This window comes from Benincasa hispida, chromosome 11, assembly GCF_027475165.1.
Source record: "Benincasa hispida cultivar pf3 chromosome 11, pf3_genome.v1.1, whole genome shotgun sequence".
NCBI lineage: Eukaryota > Viridiplantae > Streptophyta > Magnoliopsida > Cucurbitales > Cucurbitaceae > Benincasa > Benincasa hispida.
Genome location: NC_143488.1, coordinates 4,287,376 through 4,310,505, shown reverse-complemented (window position 1 = coordinate 4,310,505; position 23,130 = coordinate 4,287,376). Strand labels below are relative to the sequence as shown.

Below are 23,130 nucleotides of genomic sequence, written 5' to 3'. Positions count from 1 at the left end.
GAAATTGGCTTCAAGGGTAAGCGATATCTTCCCCATTTCTTATACAAATGCATGTTGTAACTTTAGATTTATTAATGCATAATCTTCTTCTTGTTATTCTGTAATTTTTGTATTCTGTGAAAATTAAAAATGAGATCGATCCCCGCTTATGTACTGGAACCTTCATTGGTTTCCCTTCATTAAAATCTTATAAAACTCAAAGGTTATATACCAAATATCCATAATATCTATTACAAACTTTAAATAAAGAAAAACATCATAATAATCCTAAAAAATCATTATTAAAAATCCAACCGAGAGTCAAACCCTAAAAATTAAGACTTATAGTGTATATTTATGATTAATTCAAGGTGGGATGAGTCAACCTAATTTTTTTTATTCAACTTGGGACCCAATCCAACCTAACAAAATAGAAAAATTACAAAACTAACCCAACTCAACCCTTATGGGTATAGCTCTTGGGTTGTTGAGTTATTTAAACACTTTTAATTTGAGCTATTCGATAACAACGTATTATTGCTTAGGTATAGCTTTTCATGCTTGAAGAATCAACATAATTTTTGATTCGAAGATCACCCTTCATGGGTTGCTGTGACCATGGCTTGTAATTTGTTAACACTAGAGTTTTTATTTAGGCAATATTTATCCGAAGAAAGACATAATAAATCAATAGTAATTTGAAAAGTGAATATCATTTAATTACCTTTGTCGTTGTTTACCCGTCTCTCATAATTGTAATGCAAATGCGAGGTCCACTTCGAAATTTGTAATCCAAGAACATAATCTGATTGAGGAGCGGATGACGATTAATCCGATTACGTTTCAAACTTACGTAGGACTCTCTAGCTGATATTGTTACAATCAGAATATAAGAATTATGAATATGCCACATTTATTGTTACCGTTATTGTTTGATCTTAAACGGTAACTATGATAATAATGGTAACAGTAAATGTGACATATTATAATTCTAAGTAAACGCGATTAAAAAAACTATTCAATTATATTTGTATATGTAGCCCTTTACGATTAATCTATTAAGGACGATTACACAATTTTTCACTAAGAATTAGTAAAGGTACTCTTAATTCTCTATTACCTAATAATTAAAAAAAAAATGAAAAAAAAAAACATTTTCAGTCTCCGAGTTTTATGGAATAAGTGCATTTGATCCTTGAAGTTTTAAATTAGCCATTTTAGTCCCCTAGTTTTCAATAATAGGTTTAAAAAGTCATCTTCCTCAACAAAAATATTTAATTTAACAGATCAGTCCAAGTAGACTAATTAATCGTTGACGTGCTTTGCTGAGATTGGATTATTTATTTTTAATTTTTATTAAAAAATAATTTTAAAGAAGATCCCATACTTGATGACCTAATTGAGATTCTAGGACATAATGAACCGTCTCGTTCAAACCAATCCCATGCCAAAAAAAAAAAAAAAATATTCTTCATTCGATCAATGAAGCTTCATCCAATGCTGAAACTTCAATGATTGGTGATCATCAACTGACTTTGACTAATTTCGAGTAGAAGCAGATCAATATTCATCTTCATTCATTGTCTAGGCAAAGCATGTTGACCACCACTGAAGGAACTATGAAGTTCTATAGTGGAAGTGGGGATTGGTCCAATTTTTATTTTCACATAACAAAAATTTTATAGAACAAAATTATGCAAAATTTTATAAATTACAACATGTAAGGAAGAAGGAAAAAATGAAATTAGGGTTAGGGTTTCAAGAAACTTACCCTTGTAGATACCGAAACCTTCACGAACTCCTCTCTCCAAACTGATCACGAACAATTCGTACAATCACGAATACCCAAAAGTGACACCACCAATTGGAACCTTATGTATTTTCTTCTAGGTAGAGAATCCTCAAGAGGTGTGGGCTCTGAGTTTTTGGAAGAAAGGAAAATAATTGATAGGAGAAGAGAAGTTTTTGGTAAAGATCAGAAAGATCTAAAAAACCCAGAGAAAGATCTTTGTTACAAAAATCTTCTATGAAGAAAATTATCACCACCCTCCAATTGTCCCTCGTTCACTACGTGAGTTTAAGAAATAATTGGGGAGGGAAGTTATTTCCTTCCCTTTAAATTTTAATTTAAAATTAAATTAAATTAATTTTAATTTAAATAAATATATATATATATATATAACTATATATTATATTATATATAACACATAACCTATAGTTTAATATTGTATCAAATACAATATAACCTATAATTTTAATTCTCTCATTAATGCATGATAAATCCCATTTATACTAAATTTAATTATACGAATCCAATTCACATAATTAATATTTGAATCATATTCAAATATTTATTTCCTTTCAATTAAATTTTATATTATTAATGTATCAAATACATTATATTAATTATATAATGTATAATTAAGTTAAATTAATTATATCATCTATAATTAATTCCCTCAATTAATTTGAACAATTCAAATTAATCCAAAATTGATCTCATAAATGCCTTTGAACTACAGAGGGGACCTTATGAACTTGTATATTAAAGCTACAATGGTACTTGAATAATTAATTAAACTCCTTCAATTAAATAATTCAACATCCATTAACTGTCGGTCACTCCACTAAAGACTGACAGTTGCACTTTCGCACTACAAATATATTTCTGTGTCTATTGGATATAACTAGTCGATAGTGCGATGACCTTTCACAAATTGGTCGAAGTACAGTTGAGCCAAAATTACCGTTTTGCCTCTATAATTACATTTAACTCCTTAAGTACTCCAAGTCCCTCTAATGAACAATAAGTCATAGTCCAACTATGACTAAACCCCTCTTGGGTCAAGAGAGGGTGTGGTACCACATTGTTCAAGCCTTAGAATTAGCCCTTAAGGGAGCAATTTATCTACTTACCTAGATATTAGAGAATGAGTGAATTCCGTCTTGTGTAGCTGTGTTCCCAACTCTCAAATCAGACGAATTCCCAAAATGGTCGTCACGCAAATCGCTTTGGAGCACATAGAGTAGAAGTATCATTTCATTTGAGAGATTGTGCATCGAGGAGACATGGTCGTCACGCAAATCGCTTTGGAGCACAATGTTGCTGATCCATTTATGAAGTGATGGGACAAACACATGCGCAACGGAAGAAAAAGAGATCTAAAGTACTCTAATTAGATTAATTATAAAGATAAGCATGCATGCAATAAAATAAGAAAAAAAAGGGGGAAATAGAATACAACCTTTGTAGTCTTTGAATCTTCTCCAAACAACTCCAATCTCCTCACGAACGGTTCGTAGACAACCATGAGAGTCTTCCTGACTATTGTCTGGCCTTAGAACGGGATGGTGGAATCCGGTGAGTGACTAATTTGAAGAGGAAAAAAAGCTAAAGCTTTGAGAGAAAAAAATGGATGAGATTATCACATAATCTCTTCAAAACTCACAATGGCCAAAAGTTCTTCAAAAGCAATAAAATACTCCTTTTAAAGACCATTACATGCAAATATGCAATTTTGAGTTTGATGAGAATTTGACACTCAAAATTCCACTAACTCAAAGTGGCATTTAGTGGGACAAGTGTCTTCAAGTGAAGACAACACTTAGCCATGCAAAAGTTGGCATTTCCGACACACAAATGTTGGATCTTTCCACTAACTTGGTCAAAGTTTGACTCTTAAAGTCCAAAATCAACAAATTTGACTTTTTGACTTTCAAAAATCAAAAGCCAACAATTTAACTTACATTGCATTTTTGACCTAGTCAACAGTTTGACTTGTAATGCAATTTTGACCAAATCCATTTAATTTCAAAAATTAATTCTAATAATCAATTTTAAAATTAAATAATTTAATTAATTTAGTTTAATATTAAATCCAACACTAATCCCAATTTATATGAATCTCTATTCATAATCTTGATATTTAAATCTTATTTAAATATCTCTTATTTTCTCTTTCTTTATGTTTAATTTACAATTAAACATTAGGTTAAATATATCGTATATATTGAACGCTTTGTTACAAAAATCGAATTTGAACACTTTAAAATCGTTCGTCACACTGTTCTAAGGTTTAGTCCGATATGAGCTAGTAGGGGGATCTCATGGACTTACAGATCATGGGCTCCAACAATTCGCGATTAACCGGCTAAACTCTTTAACCTAATTAACCACAATTCGTTAACTACCGGGTCACTCCACTAAAGCCCAGTAGTTGTACTCCCCTCACTATAGATATATTATGTCCACTCGATATAACCATGATTAGTAAGTTAACCCTTCACAGTTTTTCGTAATAACAGCTGGATCAAAAGTTATTTTACCCCCGAGATTACATCTAGCTCTTTAAATCCCACTGATCCTCTAATGAACAATTGATTTGTGATCCAAACACTAAACCGAGCCCCTCTCGGGCCAATGAGAGGGTGAGGACCCTTGTTCAAGACCGGGAGTCAGCACTTAAGGGAACAACCTCTCTACTATCCTTAAAAGCGGGTAGAAGTAAATTCCATCTTGCACCCTATATTTCTAGCTATCTACCCGGTCTTACCCTTGAAATGAGATACTTATTAAGCCAACACTGTTGAGACAACCCTCATCCATGAAAATCTAAGGATAATCCTGAATAAACAGAAGTTCATAGTTAGCTCAGAATTAAGGTTATGTTACCTAGGTCATCGCTTTGAAATATTCAGTCTTAAATAGTAAACGGCATTATAAAGTAAGAGTGACTTAATTCTTGGTACGATCTTATGCAAATTCATTGCATAGGATGCCTTCACTGCTCATGTCAATACATGAACGAATCAGGATCTCTTTGTTTATAGCACGTTACAACAGATTGTAACAATTACAAAGTAGGCCACATCCAGTGTTACTAGAATAAGGTACCCAACCTTATTTGTATACTATAAACTATTTTGGCTATTTATTGAACTTGATCCACTCTTATGTCTGCACATAAAGTTCATGTATTCATATAATAGCCATGGATCTTTAGTTTATTAGATTTAGGCTTTACAAGTGCAATTCACATATTCAAGTTTTATTGAATAAACGTTAATAACATCTTTATTGATGATAGAATATGTTAATCATTATAAACTGTGAGTTTTAGGACATACAACCCAACACGAAGGCCCTCATGACTAAGGTGTTTGAGGATCACCTGTAGAGCATGAGTTTATAGGACAGACCACGTCTAAATTAGGGCAAGTGGAAGATTTGTATTGGACGCGTGTTATGCCCTAGTTTATTGCTTTTTGTACTTTGTATATTATTTTATTGTACACCCCACTAGTTTAGGTCAAGTGGGAGATTGTTGGGGTTGATGCCCTAAATCGACCCGCTTTGTAGGTGTTACAATTATTGTAAAGTGCTACAAACGATCTGATCTTAATCATTGATGTGAGGATATGTGAGTGGGGATATTCTATACAAAGGAGTTCGTATAAAACCGGACTATGAAATCTTTAATCTCATTATATAACACTGTTCATAATAGAGACTTGCATTTCACCAGGATGACCATAGGTAACATAACCTGAATCCTGAGTGAGTTGTGAACTCCTGCCTATGAGGGCAGTCTTTTGATTTGAATGGGTGAGAGTGGCCAGATCACCGACCCAACAAGCCTACCATTTTGGGATTCATCTGATTGGGGAGTTGGGAACACAACTTCACATGAATGTCAGGGCAAGTAGATAAATTACTCCCTTTAGGACTAATTTCGGGCTGAACAATGTGGCGCCACACCTTCTCCTGGCCCGAGAGGGATTCGATCATAGTTGGACTATGATTTATTATTAATTAAAGGGATCAGTGGTACTTAAGGAGTTAGATGTAACTATAGAGACAAAATGGTAATTTTAGCACAACTGTACTTACGAACAATTTGTGAAGGGTCATCGTATCGCTGATTGGTCATATTCAATGGACACAAAAATATATATGTAGTGTGAAGAGTACAACTGTTGGTTTTTAGTGAAGTGCCCGACAGTTAACCGATGGTGAATAATTTAATTAATTATTTACGTATCATTGAAGCTTCAAGCTATAGGTCCATGAGGTCCCATCGGTAGCTCAATAGGACTAAATGAGAATCAGTTTTTAGAATAATTTGAATGGTTCAAATTAATTGAGGGAATTAATTATATATGATATAATTGTTATAATGTATTTGATACATTATAATATGAAGTTTATTTGAAAGGAAATAAATATTTGAATGCGATTCAAATATTATTATATGATTTGGATTCGTATGGTTAAACTTAATATAAATGTGACTTATATTAAAAGCCATTAATGGGAGAAGAATTGAAACTATAGACTATATTGTATTTAATACAATATAGAAACTATAGGTTATATGTTATATATGATATAACAAATAGCTATATGTATAATAAAATTAGTTATTATATATATAATTATATTATATTAATTTAATTTAAATTTGTTTATTTAATTTGAATTAATGGGAGGGAAATAACTTCCCTCCCTTTTCTCTCTTCATCCACGTTTAATGTGGGTTGTTGACAGAATTCAACTCAACTTCTTCTTCTTAATCCTGCAGAAAGATTCAAAATAGTCATGTATTTTTAAAACATCTTAGATCTCTCTTCCTCTCAATCTCCTTCTTTCCCTCAAAATCCAAAATAGCCATAACGCTCACTCCTCCTAGGTTCCCTATCTGAGGATACCGAGGTCGCCGTTCGTGGTAGTGTTTGGGGATTCCATTGAAGATCGTGAAAACCCTTTAATTTATCATGTATTTCTTAAAAGCATGTTGTATGTTTAAAATTAAATGCATAATCTTTTCTTATTCCCTGTAAAAAATGTAATTATGTAAAGAATTGAAGGAGATCCGCTTCCACTCAAGAATCCCTTCATTGTGGATCATTCAGTTTGTTCTTTTATTGCAAAAGAAGAAAATTCCAAATTTTGTAAAACTTGTACTCTCTTCAACTTTTAGTCCAAGATTTGATACAAGATTTGTAATCAGATGTGAAACTTCACAACTAGAAGGAACTTGAAACTTGATACTGACATGCATCTCATTCTTGAGAGTTAAACCATATCTCAATTGCATATATCTTACAATGCTAAAGCCTAAATATAAAAATTACATCTTATTTAAACATATAATAACGATACAATTTTAGCAAGTAACAAACTCAAAGCTAAAACAAATAAAAAAAAAATAGCACATTTCGGGCATTGGTTGTTCAACCAATCTCCATTTTCATGTGGTATATTAACTATTTCCAATGCCTCTTAGGAATACACAAACTAGCAACTCAATTCTCCGCAAATAATAGAAAACTATGTCAAACAACACAGCAAAAATATTTTAAGCTTGCCTTAGAAATGGAGTTTTATGATTTGAATCAAATTCAAAGCAACCCAAATTAAAATTATATATTGTAAAAATAGCAAGACATATAAATTATACAACAATAGCAAACAAACTTCACAAGTAAGAAGTTAAGAACTACTAATTACACTTACCCAATTGAATTGAATCTGCATGGGTGTGAAGTTACCTCTTACCCAATGTCAACCCTTAAAATGGAGTTGCCCAATTCGAATTCATAAAGTTTAAGTGGTTAGAATCAGATTTAATCCACCAAGAATCTACCATTAATCCAAAATTTTAGTCTCTCAAATGTATTTTGATAGTTCGAACTTACAAATTGAAATTTACATGCTATAGAGAATTCAATTTTAGGCCATTCATGGTCAGTGAACAAGCAATGAACAAAGAACAAGCGTGTTGCGTGTCGTATGCATATCTGATAGCCGTACTAGTGAACGAGCGATGAACAAAATAGGGAATAAGATTTTCTGAGATTTGTGTTCATGTTGCTAGTTGTTTTAAGGCTCAAATTGGTTTTTTTTTTAAATTTATTTATTTACTTTTCAAAAAAGTTAAATCCAAATCATCAATTAGTCAACAAAGCACGTTACCATTTAAATAACTACTTGGACATATATTTTCCGTTAATGAAATGACCTTTTAAATAGGGTTGACAATAAGGTCGGGGCGGGGCGAGGGGACTCCCCATCCCCGTCCTATGGGGTATTTTCCCATCCCCATCAGGGAAACGGGTCCCTGCAGGGACTCATCCCCATTTTTTTTATTATTTTTATTTATATACATACATACATATATATATATATATATATATATATATATAAAATAAAAAAATTAATCGGGGACGGGGATGGGCCGGGGATACCCTCCCCGTCCCCAGTTGGGACTCGATTAAAATCTCCAATTCGATCCCCATCTCCAATCAAACCAGGGATTCTCGCCCCAAAAGGTGGGGACTCGCGAGAATTTTTGCCAATCCTATTTTTAAACTTATTATTAAAAATACGAGGACTAAAATAACTAATTTAAAATTTCAGGACAAACACGGGAAAATTAAAAGGATATTGTACTTTTAGAAACTATTTAGGAAAATATTGTTGTTTTCAAACTATTTGTAAAAATATTATTGTTTTAAATAAGTTGAGGGTTGAAAATTTGACCTAGATAGCTTTCATTTGTAAAACTAGCTTTCATTTCTTCTGGAACAATCACAAACACTTTTTTGTTCGTAGACAAAGCTAATTCGGAATTGTCTTTCATTCCAAGACATAACTTGTATCCATGCGCTTCATATTCGCCTGAAGTTCGCTCCCAGAAATATAGCATCCCCACCCCCTCACGTCAATCCCACAAGCCTCCATCTAATTCGAAATGATAACAAAATGCATAGGTTGTTAGAAGCAGCTCGAGTACACAGATATATATAGTATACCATCTCATTACTTTATTTCCTTTATGAGGGAAAAAGAAAAGTAATAAACCTGCAATCTCAAGGGTGGATGTGTGTCGAAACTTCAACCTTCGACAACCTAAGCGAGATTAGTGAGATTTTTCTTGTCGAGGGTTGAAGTTTCGGCTTATGTATTGTTTCCAAGTTTTTTTTTTTGTTTATCGAGTTCTCAACGTTCGACTTCCACATTAGTTGAGTTCTCAACGTTCGACCTCTAGCCTCAAATTCCCAAAACAACAATATTTCTCTAATAAATTTCAAAACAACAATATTCTTCTAATAAGTTTTGAAAACAACAATATTAATATTAAAGGTCCGGACAAACACCCAAAAAATAACTTGGACTAAAAAATATTTGTCTCCTACAAAAAAAACTCCATTCTATTGGTTCGTACATTATCGATTATTAATATTGTGAATTGTCATTCAATCGGATTGGATTCACAATTCAAATTTTAAAATGACAGTCTGTGAGGTACAATTCCACGAAGGCAAAAGGACCTGCATACACGTGGCCGTAAATCAATGCGCTGCGACACAACATTTCTGACTGTCAGGTTACTTTAACATTACTATTGCGAACCAATTCGTCGATTGTCCTTAGAGCATTTGCCGGAGTTCTTCTCTCTCTACTTTGTTTCTCTCTCTCTCATCAATCGGTTTCAAAGAATGTTAAGCAAATGGTTGGAGTAGAATCCAATCCATGGTAGCTTTTCAATCCCCAAAGCAAAATCTAGGGTTCGGTATTCGAAATATTTCATCGATTTTTCCCAATTTCGTTCTTCCCCAAATCGATCGTCGTTCCTGTTGGTCAATCGCAGCTTCCATCAACTTCTTCTTTTCCGGCTGCCGGGACGGTGGCGACTTTTGTGAGAATTTCGTTTTCTGTATTTCTTCCGTCGAGATCTTCTCCGATTTTTCCATTTCTGGGGTTTGGTTTAGGAATGAATGTTAGGTTTTCGCGATGGGGGATGTTAATTGTTTGTGTATAATCATGCGTATTGGTTGAAGATTTGTCTATTTGCGGCAAAACGGGTATAGGTTGCTGGTTTGTTTATGTATTTGAGATAATTGGTGTTCTTTGGTTATTCTGTTTATTGTAGTTTGATTTTAGGGGCTTTTTATTTGAGGCTATGTATATTGAGGAACTGAATGAAGGGGAGTTGGAGAATGGGGAAGAGGGAAATTCAGGTGTCATTGTTAGTAATCTGGAGAGTCAGAGCATTCTTAGGTCTGATGTGAAAAGGATCGTTGTTGGAGTTGGGGCTCGTGTACTTTTCTACCCGACTTTGCTTTACAATGTTTTTAGAAATAAGCTTCAGACGGAGTTTCGTTGGTGGGACAAGGTTGACGAGGTATGTGTTTTCATCTTGTCAATTTCTTCCCAAACCAGAAAACAAAATTATGTATTATTATCAGAGTGCAAGTATACGTTGTAATCGTATTTTTTCTTTCAGTTTATATTGTTAGGTGCTGTTCCATTCCCTGCTGATGTTCCCCGTTTGAAGGAGGTTGGCGTTCGAGGAGTGATAACACTAAATGAGCCATATGAGACTTTGGTTCCTTCAACTCTATATCGTGTAAGTGTCTTTTGAATTTTCTTGTCTTGTACTAAATGCATTCTGTTAGATTCTCTAGGGTTGTGTTAAGTGGAACTATGAAAGTGAGGGAGGCAGAAGGAAAGTGCCTTCCATGGATTTCAGATGGTGCTGCCAAGTGCTAGCAACTAATATGGGATCCTATTTGTATAATTGTATGGATATAAGCCTATTTCTATTCGCCAAAACTTGGTGCCACTTGGCTAAAAAGGCTACTTCTTACAGTTAAGATTTCCTATCTAATTCTCTAATCCTTTTCCTCGCTGGGTATGGATAGTCTCTTTCAAAGTAAATGCATCCCACCCCCTTCTTTGATGCCTTCACAATTCTCAATGTGTCTCAAGCATCTTCAAGGGAGAGAAAGTAAAGTGAGATCTCACTCAACACCAAATGAGTCACGGTTAAGTGTTCCTCCCTTCAAAAGAAAATTTCCTCCCGTAGGAGAGTCTATTTTGGACCTTATCAACCAGAGCATCTTGAAAGAGGATGCTATGGGGTTGTGTCCTAAGGACACATGGAGATACAAACAAGGTAAGGACGCACCAACAGGCCCATTTGGGACCCTTGGCTAATCACTGCATTTTTCACCTATCATTGCTTGTCTCTATTCTCTTTCAAACTCGATAATAAAGTAATATGTTATGCTACAAGGTTAGACTTAATTTGAAAGGGCCTCCTTCCTAAACAATGGAAGGAAGATATTCGAGAGTGACATATTTGTAAATTGAAAATGAGATAGATGAACATTATCCTTCATAATCTTGAAACCCTCACTCAGGCCTCTCTTCATATTCCATGAAGTTGGACTACTGAAAAAGAAGGGACAGGGAGATGAAAATTACCCCTGGATAACACCTGTAACAGCAACGATTTTTTTTATCCTCTTGTACTACAATTGATTACAATTGGAAAGTTTAGTGAATGTGAGTTTCTTTTTCTTCAAAGAAATTTGTTCAAGAAATCAAATTCGTTTGTGGTTGCACACTTATCAAACACTCCTTGAAATGTTAAGAACTTGTGATTGTGTCTAGTAACACTTCTTCCATTATCTTTGCTAAGTTATTAAAATAATCTCATTGATACTTGTAACCAAACTAATGGATCAAAGGTCCATAATTTTGCACATTAGACTTCTGAGGAACGAGGTAGATAAAATGTCTCATCCATAGAGAGACATCAATAATTGCCTCTATTGAACTACACTTGGATGATACCCTTGTAATATCCCGTTCCCAACTCTCATGATAAAAGGCTGTATAAAAATTACTGGGTCAGTAGTCTTATAACCATCAAATTAAAATATTACACTTTTGATTTCTTCCAGTGTGAATGGTTGCTTGAAAGCATCCTTCTTTCGGACTGGGCATCCTATGGAAATAAAAAACACAATGTTCAAAGGCCAGTTCGCTCTGGACGTTTGTCTCCTGGAATTCTTCACTCTTTGAATCATTAATTAGTACTAACTTGAGTCTTATTTTCATCCAAACTATTCAAAAACCTCACCTAATTTATAGTCTCCTATTTTTAAATGTGTCAATCCCCAAATACTCATCTATTTCAATCTTTCAACCAAACGTTGTGCTTCTTTAACCTTGTTCTGTAGCTTGGTAAGCAAGTAATTTTCTTCAGCATCTCTGTTCGAAATGATGAAATCCACCTTTGCTTTAGGAATCTAAAACCTTTCCGCCTCTCTTCCACATGACCAGACCAACAAGGTGCCAGAAGGACTTATAAGAAGGCGTTTGAGTGACTTCCGACGCCATTTCTATAATTATAAGAAGCATTTTAATTTGGTCTGGAAAATTGAAGTGTTAATATCATCTGATATGAGGCTGTGTCAGCTGACATTTATTGACCAGTTTCTTGATTTGATTATTCTAGGTTTTTTTCCCTTAACCTACTTGTGCCTTAAATTGGTTTGAAAATGATTTTTGCCTTTTTACTATTGCAGGATCATGGAATTGATCATCTGACCATTCCAACTAGAGACTATTGCTTTGCACCTTTATTGAGTGACATTTGCATTGCTGTGAATTTCATCCACAGTACGTATCTTCTACCAAACTCATGCTGCTTCCATCTCTAGGTTGCTCATTTCTATTTTAGTGAAAGGGTAGTCTATGTTCATTAAATGTGAATAAGTGCAACCTTTAAGTTTATGGGGTCAAACAAACTTTTCCTGATTGAACAATTTCGTTATTTGATCTTATGCTGCTATCAAAGAAAATGCATCACATGGACAGACTACATATGTTCATTGTAAAGCTGGACGAGGGCGTAGCACAACCATTGTTATTTGCTATTTGGTAAGTCTTTTGAACATAAATAAAATAACTTTTTTTTTAAAAAAAAATAATTTTTTTATAAATTAAATTTATAAATCAGTCTTTATGGTGGTGTACAGGTGCAATACAAGCAAATGACGCCAGATGAAGCTTATAAACATGTGAAATCAATCAGGCCAAGAGTGCTTTTAGCATCATCACAGTGGCAGGTATTCTGAGGCCTTTCTACCTTGTGGCTTGTTAACTTTGTGAGGCTTTTCATTATGATGAATTCTTCGTTTTGATAAGTGAACTTGTTATTTACTCTGATGATGAACCATTTAGATGACAGTTATCTAACTCGGCTGTAAGTTTCTTGTTGGTTTTTTTGGGGACAAATATAGGGGTGGAAGTTGAAACCAAAGAAACTGAAAAAAATGAAGACATTGGCCAAACTAGTTGCTTGGTTTGGTTATTTTTCATTGGGCAGTCAGTTTGGACTTCGAAAATTTGTTTTGGCCTTTTTTTTTTGTTTGGTGTTGGGGGGGGGGGGGGGGGGGGGGGGTTTGTGGATAGTACTTGAAAACCGATGTTGGTTTGAGCTGAAAAGTGACCTAAATCAAGCTGCACATATGCATGCCATATTTCATACCCAACTTGGAAATCCTTTCATCCCAGTTTGGATTTGATGACAATTCTAGTACGTGCATGTTAATTGACAGTTTCTTATTGCAGGCTGTCCTGGACTTCTACCACCTAATTGTGCAGAAGGATGTTTCCTTCTGTCACATAGATGATCTAGGAAAGAAAGTATCAGGATCATCGCATGATCTTATCACATTTGATGATAGTTCTGTAGTTGTTGTAAAAGAATCCGATCTTGATGGATATGACCAAAGCATCAGCCAAAGTGACATGGGTGATATCTGGGCAGATTTAAGCGTAGTCTGCAGGGTTCGTGTTGCTGGTCAGGCAGCCCTCACAAGAATCTCTTGTTTGTGGCTCAGCTATCGAGCAAAACACCATAGCCAGAAGATTTCAGGAGATGATCTAGGTGTGGGGAAGGGCTGTTCACTTAGTGCTACTCATTTGGAAGGGTTCAGTGTGGACATCCATGTCTATTAAACCAACTCAGAGGTCACAAGTTTTCTGTACTTACCTCATATATATGATAAAATATAGCAAAATATGTACCAGGCAGAATTGAAATTGTTAATACGTATCTATAAGTGAGATTGTACTGTCCAATATGTTTTCATTCTGAATGTGTTAATGCAATTCTCATGCTTCATAAATTTGACTCTTTGCATTGAACATTGACTCGTCTCTTGGAATACATAGGATAAATACTTTTATATTTTCCATATATATTTGTAAAATAGGCTTTTGCATAGTTCATGAGGATTCAAAGAACTTTGTTTTGTTAACTATCTTGCTCTTTTTTTTTACTGCTGCTTTGCTCATATTTAATCAATATTATGGTGCTCTTTGACTTTCCCAGATCCATCTGAGTGACCCTTTATCCTTGCAAGTATGGTATCACATACTTTCTTGTGTCGCTGTTAGAAATTTTAACATGATCTCCAGCAACACTTATGTATTTCACTCTTCCAGCTTTATCCAAGGCTTTCAAACCAATCCAGTCCTCAATGTAGAGTTTTGTCTGCAGAAATCAGTAGAAGGGATCATACTGTGTATATAAACATAGATCGTTGTAAGTACTATAGACGTTGATAAAAACCAGATGTTGTAAGGTCAAATGATTGCCATGTAGGCTAGCTTGGCTAAACCATGGCCTGTTAAAGAAAACACCATGCGTATGTGTTTTATCCCCTTACCTGCTGTGCAGGTATAGTTGAATTAAAATCCTCATCCGAGTAGTAACCAAACAAGGAGGTTTCCTTGGGGACCAAAACAGTGTCATGCTCAAACTGGACAAGAGAAAAAGATTATATTAGGATAGGAGATATAGATTAGCTGACTTTTCATGTAGCCATAGGAAACAGAGTTTAGAGATGTCTTTGACATGAAACTAAAGCGTTTCAAACCTACCATAATTAGTACCAAGTTTTGTAGGCTACTAAATCTTTCCTTGTACGTTGAATTTTTTGCTTGTGGGAGTTCATTGTTGAGCTTTGGTAGAAACTTACATTTTTCCAAATATTTTGGGATAGCCTGAAAGTAAAAGCTAATGAGTCACTTTAAGCTCATGTTGTGATGAGAAACCAATGTCCTTATGGAAACAAGAACACAGTGTGTACAACTTTCAAGTGGGAAAAAGCAAAATTTCAGCAGCAAATATGAAGGTTTGTGATCGGGAGGATCAATCGAGGAAAAAGAAATGAGCTTTAGGAAGTAGTGCTCACGTTTGGTAATTTGAGATAACCACTGGGAGCTAGATGATCCTGCAACGGTCAGCAGAGAAGGAAAACCTGTTTAGAGCTGAAGGATTGAAATTAAAAAGACACATAGAAAAAGAAAAAGCTATAGGTGGGCAGAGTTGTACTTGAACATAATCGCTGTAGATCTCTGACTTGATGAGTTCGTCTGCAAGGCGACAGAAAATGGCTGACTGCAGAAACCAAAACGCATTTCAACAAGGACCATACCAATTGGAAAGTTCAAAGTAGTGACATAACTTAGATATGTTTGTGTACTCTTGGTCATACTCTTATTGAACATGAACACAAACAAAAAATCCAGAAACTGAAGGTGAAAGGAAAATTCAGAACTTACACCACAAAGAGGAACGGAAGCAATACCAGCATGAGGACCTCCTAAAGATATATAGTTCCTAACCTTTAGACACAGAGTAGGACAGGAACATGAACAGTGAGGAGATACATAGATAATAACTGAGTTCTCAAACAGAATCAAAGGACTAGAAAAGATCTTTAGTCAGGTTCTCACTGGTGGTCCTCCATCACATAACTCGATGACTCCTCGGCCGACCAAGTTTCCCTGATCAGCCAAACAGAAATATGATAACAATCTTTTGCAGAAGTATGCAAAAGCAATAATGTATAAGACTTCACTAATTCGATAACTTCAAAATATGTCTTGTCAATTGACTGACTCATTGGACTCATGTATTTAAATATGTAAATCTAATTTTGATAATCACCTGGGAGAGACCAACTATATTGTAACCTTCTTTCAACTCCTCCATTTTCTTCACCTGCATTTTTTCGTACCAAACCATTCAATCATCAAGAAACTTTTAAGAGATGAAGTGAATAAAGTAGCCATGTGCACCTTGTCACAAATAATTCCAGCCTGAAAGCAGGAGAAAACTTAAGTTAGAATGAGAACTATTAAGGAAGAGTTATGGAGCGTTAAAGAAAAGTTAATTCGAGTTGGTGGGGCGAGCCCCAGTAATAAGAAGTTTCAATAAATTTTTACCTGTTTCTCAAGGGGCATAAACCAAGAATCCCACACTCCATTTCCAACTTCACTGGTAGAGTTAGCAATTGAAAATCATTATTCTTCAATTTTGATTTATGAACTTTGCAGCAAAATATAATATAGTAAAAGTCAAGTTTCTTTGAGCTCATTAAAGGTTGAGCTCGTAAAAAGTGCTTTGAATTGATTAGATTCATAGTTGCATAGTCAAAAGTAAATAGACAGGTAAAAATACCTCTAATTACTTTAAGAAGTACATGCTAATCTAGTACTTCCCACAAATTGCTTCACTTAAAATGATTACTCTCAAAACATTATTTAATTCAAACCCAAGATCCCTAAGACTTTAGACAATATAATAATTAGAAGAATGTAGCAACCACACTTTTAGGAGCTATTACAAGGTTACCAAGTTTATATTACACCCTAAATAAGAATCTAAGATCTTAAACAAATCAAGTTTGTTCTATTTTAGCTTCATGATGCATTATCAAAAGTAACAACTATTTTAAAGATTTACTTGAAAAGCCAGGAGGAAAAATGGAAAGATGGGTATTATGCAAACATACAGGCAATATCCTTCAACACCAGAATAGTTACTCAGTAGTTCAGTGAAGTTTTTAACCCCAGGATGTGAGCATTCATCTCCTATACCTGCCATGAGTAAAAAAGAAGTCCATCTCAAACAAAAACAGTAGAATCCTTCAAGTATTTTATATGACTGAAATGAGAACTATGTTATTCTTTGATATTCAGGAACAATGGAGCTATCTTATGAGATATTATGGTGTCTTTTTTTTAAAGGACAACAAGCCTTCGGCCATGGTTTAAGAATGGTATGATGGACTCTGAGTTTATGTAAGTCTTGTCTTCGGACTGTTATACAAAATGTCTCATGCTAATGGAAAATGAAGATATTGTCTTGTGTATTTTTTCTCACATCTAACCCATAGAAATTATGAACTATGTTCGGACCTTCAATACTTTTTAAACCATTTATGATGGTCGAAGGCAAGTTAAACCGCTTGCACTTACAGAAGACTCGCTTAGACAACAGTAAATCTATCCAACCTCGAACAATAATGCTGACATGTAAATAATCAACGAAAAAATTTTTAGTACTACGGGAATTACGTCTGTTCACACTATGATTTTGCTTTTCAAAAAAAAAAAAAAAAAAAAAAAAAATTTATTTCAAGTGAACCCCACCATTAGTTTTAGAATGATGTCGTTGTGGTAACGATAAGTGGAGGAAACATCTAAACTCGTAGTACATGAAATTTTTCCAAAGTCAACCTAGTGGTAAACTTTCTCTCTCAGTCTTAGAAAAAGCAAAAGGCAAGTATACAATGAACAAGGAACTTATGACAACATAAACTGGAGCTGTAGTTCCACAAACGGATGCATATCCCTGCAAGGCTCTTCTTATAGAGGAAACAATCCAGTAATTTAACTAAACCAACGTATTAGATAAACATAAATTTTCATATCAAAATTAATTGATAATGAGAGTAGCCCATGTATCTTTTAGGAGCTATTTGGGGTATTGAGTTGATTATTGTAGTCAGTGATTATTATATTAGGAAAAAATTTAGGTGCAGCTTGATTGCACTCATCTATTATGCAGTCATTGTTGCACTCAATTAAGAGGTGTCATGTGACAATTTAATTTTTTAAAAAATATTAAATATTATCTTTTTGATATGTAGAAAAAGGGAAGTATGAGAGGTTACACCTAAATATTACTCATTATATTATGTGGGTTATAATGGTCTGTGTAGGGTTGCAGACTATTTTGGTATGGGTAACAAATAAGGGGCGAAGAGGGTTACAAAATAATAAGCATCGTAGACAATTGGGTTTTTGAATAGTTTTACCGTACCTAAGGGTGAATTATAATAATTGAAAATTTCAATTATAATGAAGGGCCCAATATTGAGTAGCCCACTCTAACTAAGACAAGTTGGGGGCTCAAACACCCTTTTAAAGATTGTGAAGTCTCCCAATCTTTTCAATATGACATCCTCATCATCCACCTGAAGATAGTGCCCCTTTAGGTTTACTATTCTCGAGTCAGATGACATTTTCTTTCTACTGAATATTCATTTGGACTTTATGACCTATGATACCACATGAGGTTGCACCTCAAAACAAATCAACAAGAAACAAAGTAACTCAAGTATCTTTTAAATATTGCGAAGTCTCTCCGTCTCCACAACATAGATCCTTGAACACAATAATGATCTCACTGAATTACAGAATGTTACTTCAAACACATGAAACTAGCACTCAAAACAGTAAAGCCTGCCACAAAAGCATCCCTTATAGATACAGAACCCCAGAAACGAAAAGAATCAAATAAGAAGTCTAGAAATTCAAAGAATCCATCTGAATAAAGAAGAAAGAGACAGTAGATTAGATCTTACCATGGAATACAACGAAGGGGAGTGAGAGAGAAATCGGAATCGCAGCGAAAACCAGAACCAAACAGGAGAAGGACAGTAAAGAGGGAAGAAGAGCAGCCATGGGGATTGTGGAGGAAGAAGAAGAAGAGAAAACAGAGAGAAATTTATAGAAGTGGGTAAGAGCTTGAAATTCCAGAAATGGCGTGTGGATTTCATCGTTGTTCCCCCAAGATTATTTGAGAGTTCAAGAGTTTTCACACAATATCGTCTGAAAAGGAGACTTGGGATTTGGGAAGATTGTTAAAAAGGTGCGGTGTGTGGTGTGGGCATTTATTGGGTGGCATTGGCAGATGGCAAATGGCAATGCGGCCCATATTTTTGCTAAACTTGACACTGTTAAACCTATAATAATCATTAGATTTGACACTTAAACCCATACAAAAATGTTGATTACAAGATAATTAATAAATAACTTAATTATCATTCATTTATTTATAACTATTTATTGACTTTCTATGTTATTATTAATTGTTCTAGTTGGTTAGGAACATTATGTAATAAATATTGGAGAGATGTTTTCAAATAATTCTACTGTAACTAAGTGTGAGTTAACAATTGAAAACTTCAATTATTATAATTGAAGGTCTAAAGAGACTCTATCCAAGGCAAGTTGGCTCAAACTATATGGATTGGTTGAACTTTATTTAAATTTTTTTCTCTATTTAAGTTAAATAACATTTCGAGTGAGATTTGCATATTTAACTTTTAGGTCATTTATTTAAATTTTTGTTTTAAAAATAAGTAAAATATTAAAATATAAAAAAATTATTTAATTATTTTTATATATTGAATTAAGATTGACGACTCAATTTAATTTTCTTTCCAAAGTGTTAAAAATATATTAGGCAAATATCAATTTATACCTCCAAACTTTGGGGTTGTATCAATTTAAATCATAAATTGAGATATTATCAATTTAAACTCTGAACTTTGGGGTACCATTAATTCAAACCTTAAACTTCCATAATGAATGGTTTAAATTGTTACACTTATGAGACTTTAAGATTTAAATTAATACATTTATGAAAGTTTAGGGTTCACTTATGAAAGTTTAGGGTTTAAATTAGCACACTTATGAATTTATGATTTAAATTGGTACAACCCTAAATTCATGTTGTAAATTGATATTTGTCCAAAATTATTTTTAGGAGTCATTGGAGAATAAATTATTCAATAGAAATCATGAAATTAAAAAGAATTAAAATTAAAATATGTACATATAATTGTACAAGAAACATAAACATAATTTTTAAAATTAATAATTAATTTAGATTGATTTGAGTTATTTTAAGCGAACTTAGGAAAAAAATCGAAATTTTCAATTTATTGAATTTTTTGAACGCCCTTACTTCAAACACATGAAACTCCAAAAACACATAAAAATGCCACAATTCAAGAGTGAACCATCCAAGAAAGCATTCAAACAGTAAAGCCAACCACAAAACCATCCCAACATCCCATATAGACACAGATGCACCGAGATTCAACCCTAAAATGAAAAGAATCAAACATGAAGAAGAGAATTCAAAAAACCCATCTGAATAAAGAAGAAAAGGATACTAGATTAGATCTTACCATGGAGTACAAGAAAAGGCAGTGAAAGAGAAACTGGAATCGCAGCGAAAGCCGAAGCCAAACAGCAGAAGGTCAGTAAAGAGGGAACAACAGCCATGGGCATTCTCGAGGAAGAAGAAGAGAAAACACAGAGAATTTATAGAAATGGATAAGAGCTTGAAATTCCAATAATGGCGTGGGGATTCTCGAAGACCATTATGTAATAAACGTATGAGAAAAGTTTTCAAATAATAAACACGGTAGACAATGAAGGTTTTCAAATAGTTTTAAAGTAATTATGTATGAGTTATAATAATTGGAAACTCCAACCCAAGGCAAGTTGAGGCGTAAATGCTTTGTAATAATTTGATTTGTTGAACTATATTTAAGTTTTTTCTTATTTTTTTTAAGTTAAATAACATTTAGAGTGAAGATTTGAATATTTAACCTTTTGGTCAATCGTATTATATCTTAACTACTTGAGTTATGTTTAATTTGATATTTAAGTCTTTTTTTTAATATATCTTTTCTCTTATTGGTTAAATTATAAATTTAGTTCTTATCTTTGTACACTTCAAGTAGTTATTTAATAAAAAAATTGTCATGTAACAAATATTTTTTTTTAGCAAATGATTTTTAAAAGTTAGAACATGAAATTAGGTACATTTATTACCATTTAGAAAAAAAAGGGACTTACAATGGGCTAACAATTTAAAAGTATTATTTGACAAGTGTGTCACCATGTTTGTTATTTTGGAAACATGACAAGGTTTTCAAATATGGAATTTGGTTTATTATTTATTCCAAAATTGCCCATGTTTCATATTCCTTTTTTTTTTTTCCTGCATTTCCAGCTTAAGTTTCTCCCCTTTTGTTTTTTATTCGATTTAAGATATTCTTCTTTTTTTTTTTTTATTCAATTTCTTCATCCTCTCGCAAAACCCTCCATCGATTAATTTCTTCATTTAAAAGTTTATCGACTTTTGTTTTTACTTCAATTTCTTCGATTAATTCATCTTGTCGCAAGGTCCTCTAATTTCTTCGATTCCTTCGATTTATTCTCTTTCCTTTTTGCATCGATTTATTCATCATCTTCATTGTCTCGTTCCGTTCATCAAAAGATTGCATTCAAAATGTTCTTGGCTATATTGATTTTATCTTCTTGATTGTCGGTGACATTACAAATTTTTCCTTTTCTTGATATTTTTTTCCTTTGATATTGTAAAGTTTGGTGGTTGAAGACGCATTGATATTTCTTTTATATGTTGTTTCTTGAGATTTTGTTTCGTAAAGCTTTTCTGTTTATGATATTATTTTCTTTCTTATTATGTTACCATACGTGGGAGAAGAAATATTTGGCAATAAATCAAATGTTTGGATACAAATATGGTACAATGAATTAGGAGAGAATCGTGAGATAATATATGGTGAGTAATATTATAATTTCAAGTAAACAAGGTTTGTGTATTTGACGGTGGGTTGATATATGGTAAGTAATATTATAATTTCAAGTAAACAAGATTTTGTGTACTTTTACTTTCATTGTCTAATTTTGAAGAGACATATGTCTTTCATTTGAAATAAAATCAGTTAACGGTAGTAAATAAGTTAAAAAATTATCAATATATAAAAGGGAAGATTAAAAGAGTTCAAAAAGAAATAAGAACATTAGAGAGAAGAGGAAGAACTCATATGAAAAATCTCTATAATTTCCATTTGAGAATTACAATTTATCTGTAAGCTGATATATACAATATCCAAGTGTATTAGTGAGCTAAGGTATATATAAAAGAGAGTATATTGATACAACATGTGAGATGACAAATTAGAAGGCAATCAAATGACAATATTAGAAACTACTTATTATATGACAAAGAATAGAAGATAACTAGATGATAATCAGAAGACAATATAAAAAACTCATATGTGATAAGAAATAGAAGGTAATCCGAAGACAACTAGAACGCTATCAGAAACTACTAACTAATTGATAAAAAAAAATGTAAACATATGGAAGTCAGATGACAATATTAGAAACTACTAACTATGTAACAACGAATAGAAGGTAATCATACGATAATCATACGACAATCAGATGACAATATCAAAAGCTATTAACTAGTGTTAACTTTTGTGTGTATTTTCCATTGATTAAGAGTGTGAAATACAAGAGTATAAAAAGCTATATAAGAAGTCTAAAATAGCTAGCTAAATCTTAACCAAACCATAAAACAAGGAACAAATATAATCACTTAACAAATTTACAATTTAACAAATATAACCACCTAACAAATTTACAATTTAACATCCTCCCTCAAACTCAAGAGGATAGAGTAGAGACCAGCTTGAGTTTACACAGTAGCTGACGAACATGGATAGATGAGAGGGCTTTGGTAAAAATGTTTGCCGGTTGCTCAGTTGTAGATATAGATTGAAGATGATGGTAGAACTTTGGAGACGGTGGCGGACAAAGTGACAGTCAGTCTCAATGTGCTTTGTGCGTTCATGAAAAACATCATTATGTGTTATCTGAATAGCACCATGATTATCACAATAAAGATTAGTGACAGAATCTTGAGGAGCCCCCATGTCAGCCAAGAGCCAACATAACCATAAAACCTTTGAAGTTTCATTAGCAAGTGCACAATATTCCGACTCAGTGCTAGAACGAGAAATAACTGTTTGTTTCTTACTCCGTCAGGAGATGAGAGAATCACTCAAAAAGTAATAGTAACCTGTGGTGGATCATCTATCCGTAGGATCGCCTGCCCAATCTGAAAGAATACATAAGCATGCAACGGAAATAAACAAAATCATTAAGCACTCTAATTACATTTAATTTGAATTCTAAAGCATACATTTTCAAGTGGGTTTCAAGTTACATACCTTTTATGATAAAATCTTCAAATCCAAGTTGCTCTTCACTCTAATTCCACTCCAAATCCGTCTGTGAACCACCAAGAGGTCTTCTTTACTATTCTCACATTGAATTTGAGTGGTGGAACTCTGATTTGAGTGAATTTGATGAGTGTTTTT

The 23,130-nt window shown here is 33.5% G+C and overlaps 2 protein-coding genes across 8 annotated transcripts; one reads left to right on the top strand and one right to left on the bottom strand.

Moving 5' to 3' along the window:
* The first annotated feature begins 9,385 nt into the window (after window positions 1-9,385).
* LOC120090382 (Phosphotyrosine protein phosphatases superfamily protein) lies at window positions 9,386-13,968 on the top strand. Of its 4 annotated transcripts, none has more exons than XM_039048006.2 (7): window positions 9,386-9,680; window positions 9,926-10,166; window positions 10,269-10,391; window positions 12,361-12,454; window positions 12,633-12,715; window positions 12,814-12,903; window positions 13,409-13,968. In XM_039048006.2, the coding sequence occupies exons 2-7, from the start codon at window positions 9,945-9,947 to the stop codon at window positions 13,796-13,798; spliced, it is 1,002 nt and encodes a 333-aa protein (XP_038903934.1). In that variant the 5' UTR covers window positions 9,386-9,680; window positions 9,926-9,944; the 3' UTR covers window positions 13,799-13,968. The 4 variants fall into 4 exon arrangements, with proteins under 4 accessions (XP_038903934.1, XP_090162854.1, XP_090162856.1 ...); XM_090306728.1 differs by having other exon boundaries at window positions 9,401-9,846; XM_090306730.1 differs by having other exon boundaries at window positions 9,404-9,680; window positions 9,915-10,166.
* LOC120090383 (uncharacterized) lies at window positions 13,961-20,263 on the bottom strand. 4 transcript variants are annotated; one of them, XM_090306731.1, is made up of 12 exons: window positions 20,116-20,259; window positions 16,645-16,729; window positions 16,076-16,127; window positions 15,929-15,949; window positions 15,798-15,851; window positions 15,584-15,634; window positions 15,410-15,472; window positions 15,180-15,245; window positions 15,040-15,078; window positions 14,726-14,848; window positions 14,512-14,604; window positions 13,961-14,336 (listed from the first exon to the last, which is right to left on the bottom strand). In XM_090306731.1, the coding sequence occupies exons 1-12, from the start codon at window positions 20,216-20,218 to the stop codon at window positions 14,193-14,195; spliced, it is 894 nt and encodes a 297-aa protein (XP_090162857.1). In that variant the 5' UTR covers window positions 20,219-20,259; the 3' UTR covers window positions 13,961-14,192. The 4 variants fall into 4 exon arrangements, with proteins under 4 accessions (XP_090162857.1, XP_038903935.1, XP_090162858.1 ...); XM_039048007.2 differs by lacking the exon at window positions 20,116-20,259 and adding an exon at window positions 18,502-18,825; XM_090306732.1 differs by lacking the exons at window positions 15,410-15,472; window positions 15,584-15,634 and having other exon boundaries at window positions 20,116-20,263.
* Between the last annotated feature and the right edge of the window lie 2,867 nt (window positions 20,264-23,130).

Bases quoted from the DNA above. Each gene is read 5' to 3' on its own strand.
- LOC120090382 (XM_039048006.2), top strand. From the start codon at position 9,945: ATGTATATTGAGGAACTGAATGAAGGGGAGTTGGAGAATGGGGAAGAG. The intron at 10,167-10,268 runs GTATGTGTTTTC...TTTTTCTTTCAG, and splicing joins GGTGGGACAAGGTTGACGAG to TTTATATTGTTAGGTGCTGT. The intron at 12,716-12,813 runs GTAAGTCTTTTG...GGTGGTGTACAG, and splicing joins CCATTGTTATTTGCTATTTG to GTGCAATACAAGCAAATGAC.
- LOC120090383 (XM_090306731.1), bottom strand. From the start codon at position 20,218: ATGCCCATGGCTGTTGTTCCCTCTTTACTGACCTTCTGCTGTTTGGCT. The intron at 16,730-20,115 runs GTAAGATCTAAT...TACTCATGGCAG, and splicing joins GCCTTTTCTTGTACTCCATG to GTATAGGAGATGAATGCTCA. The intron at 15,473-15,583 runs GTGAGAACCTGA...CTGTGTCTAAAG, and splicing joins TATGTGATGGAGGACCACCA to GTTAGGAACTATATATCTTT.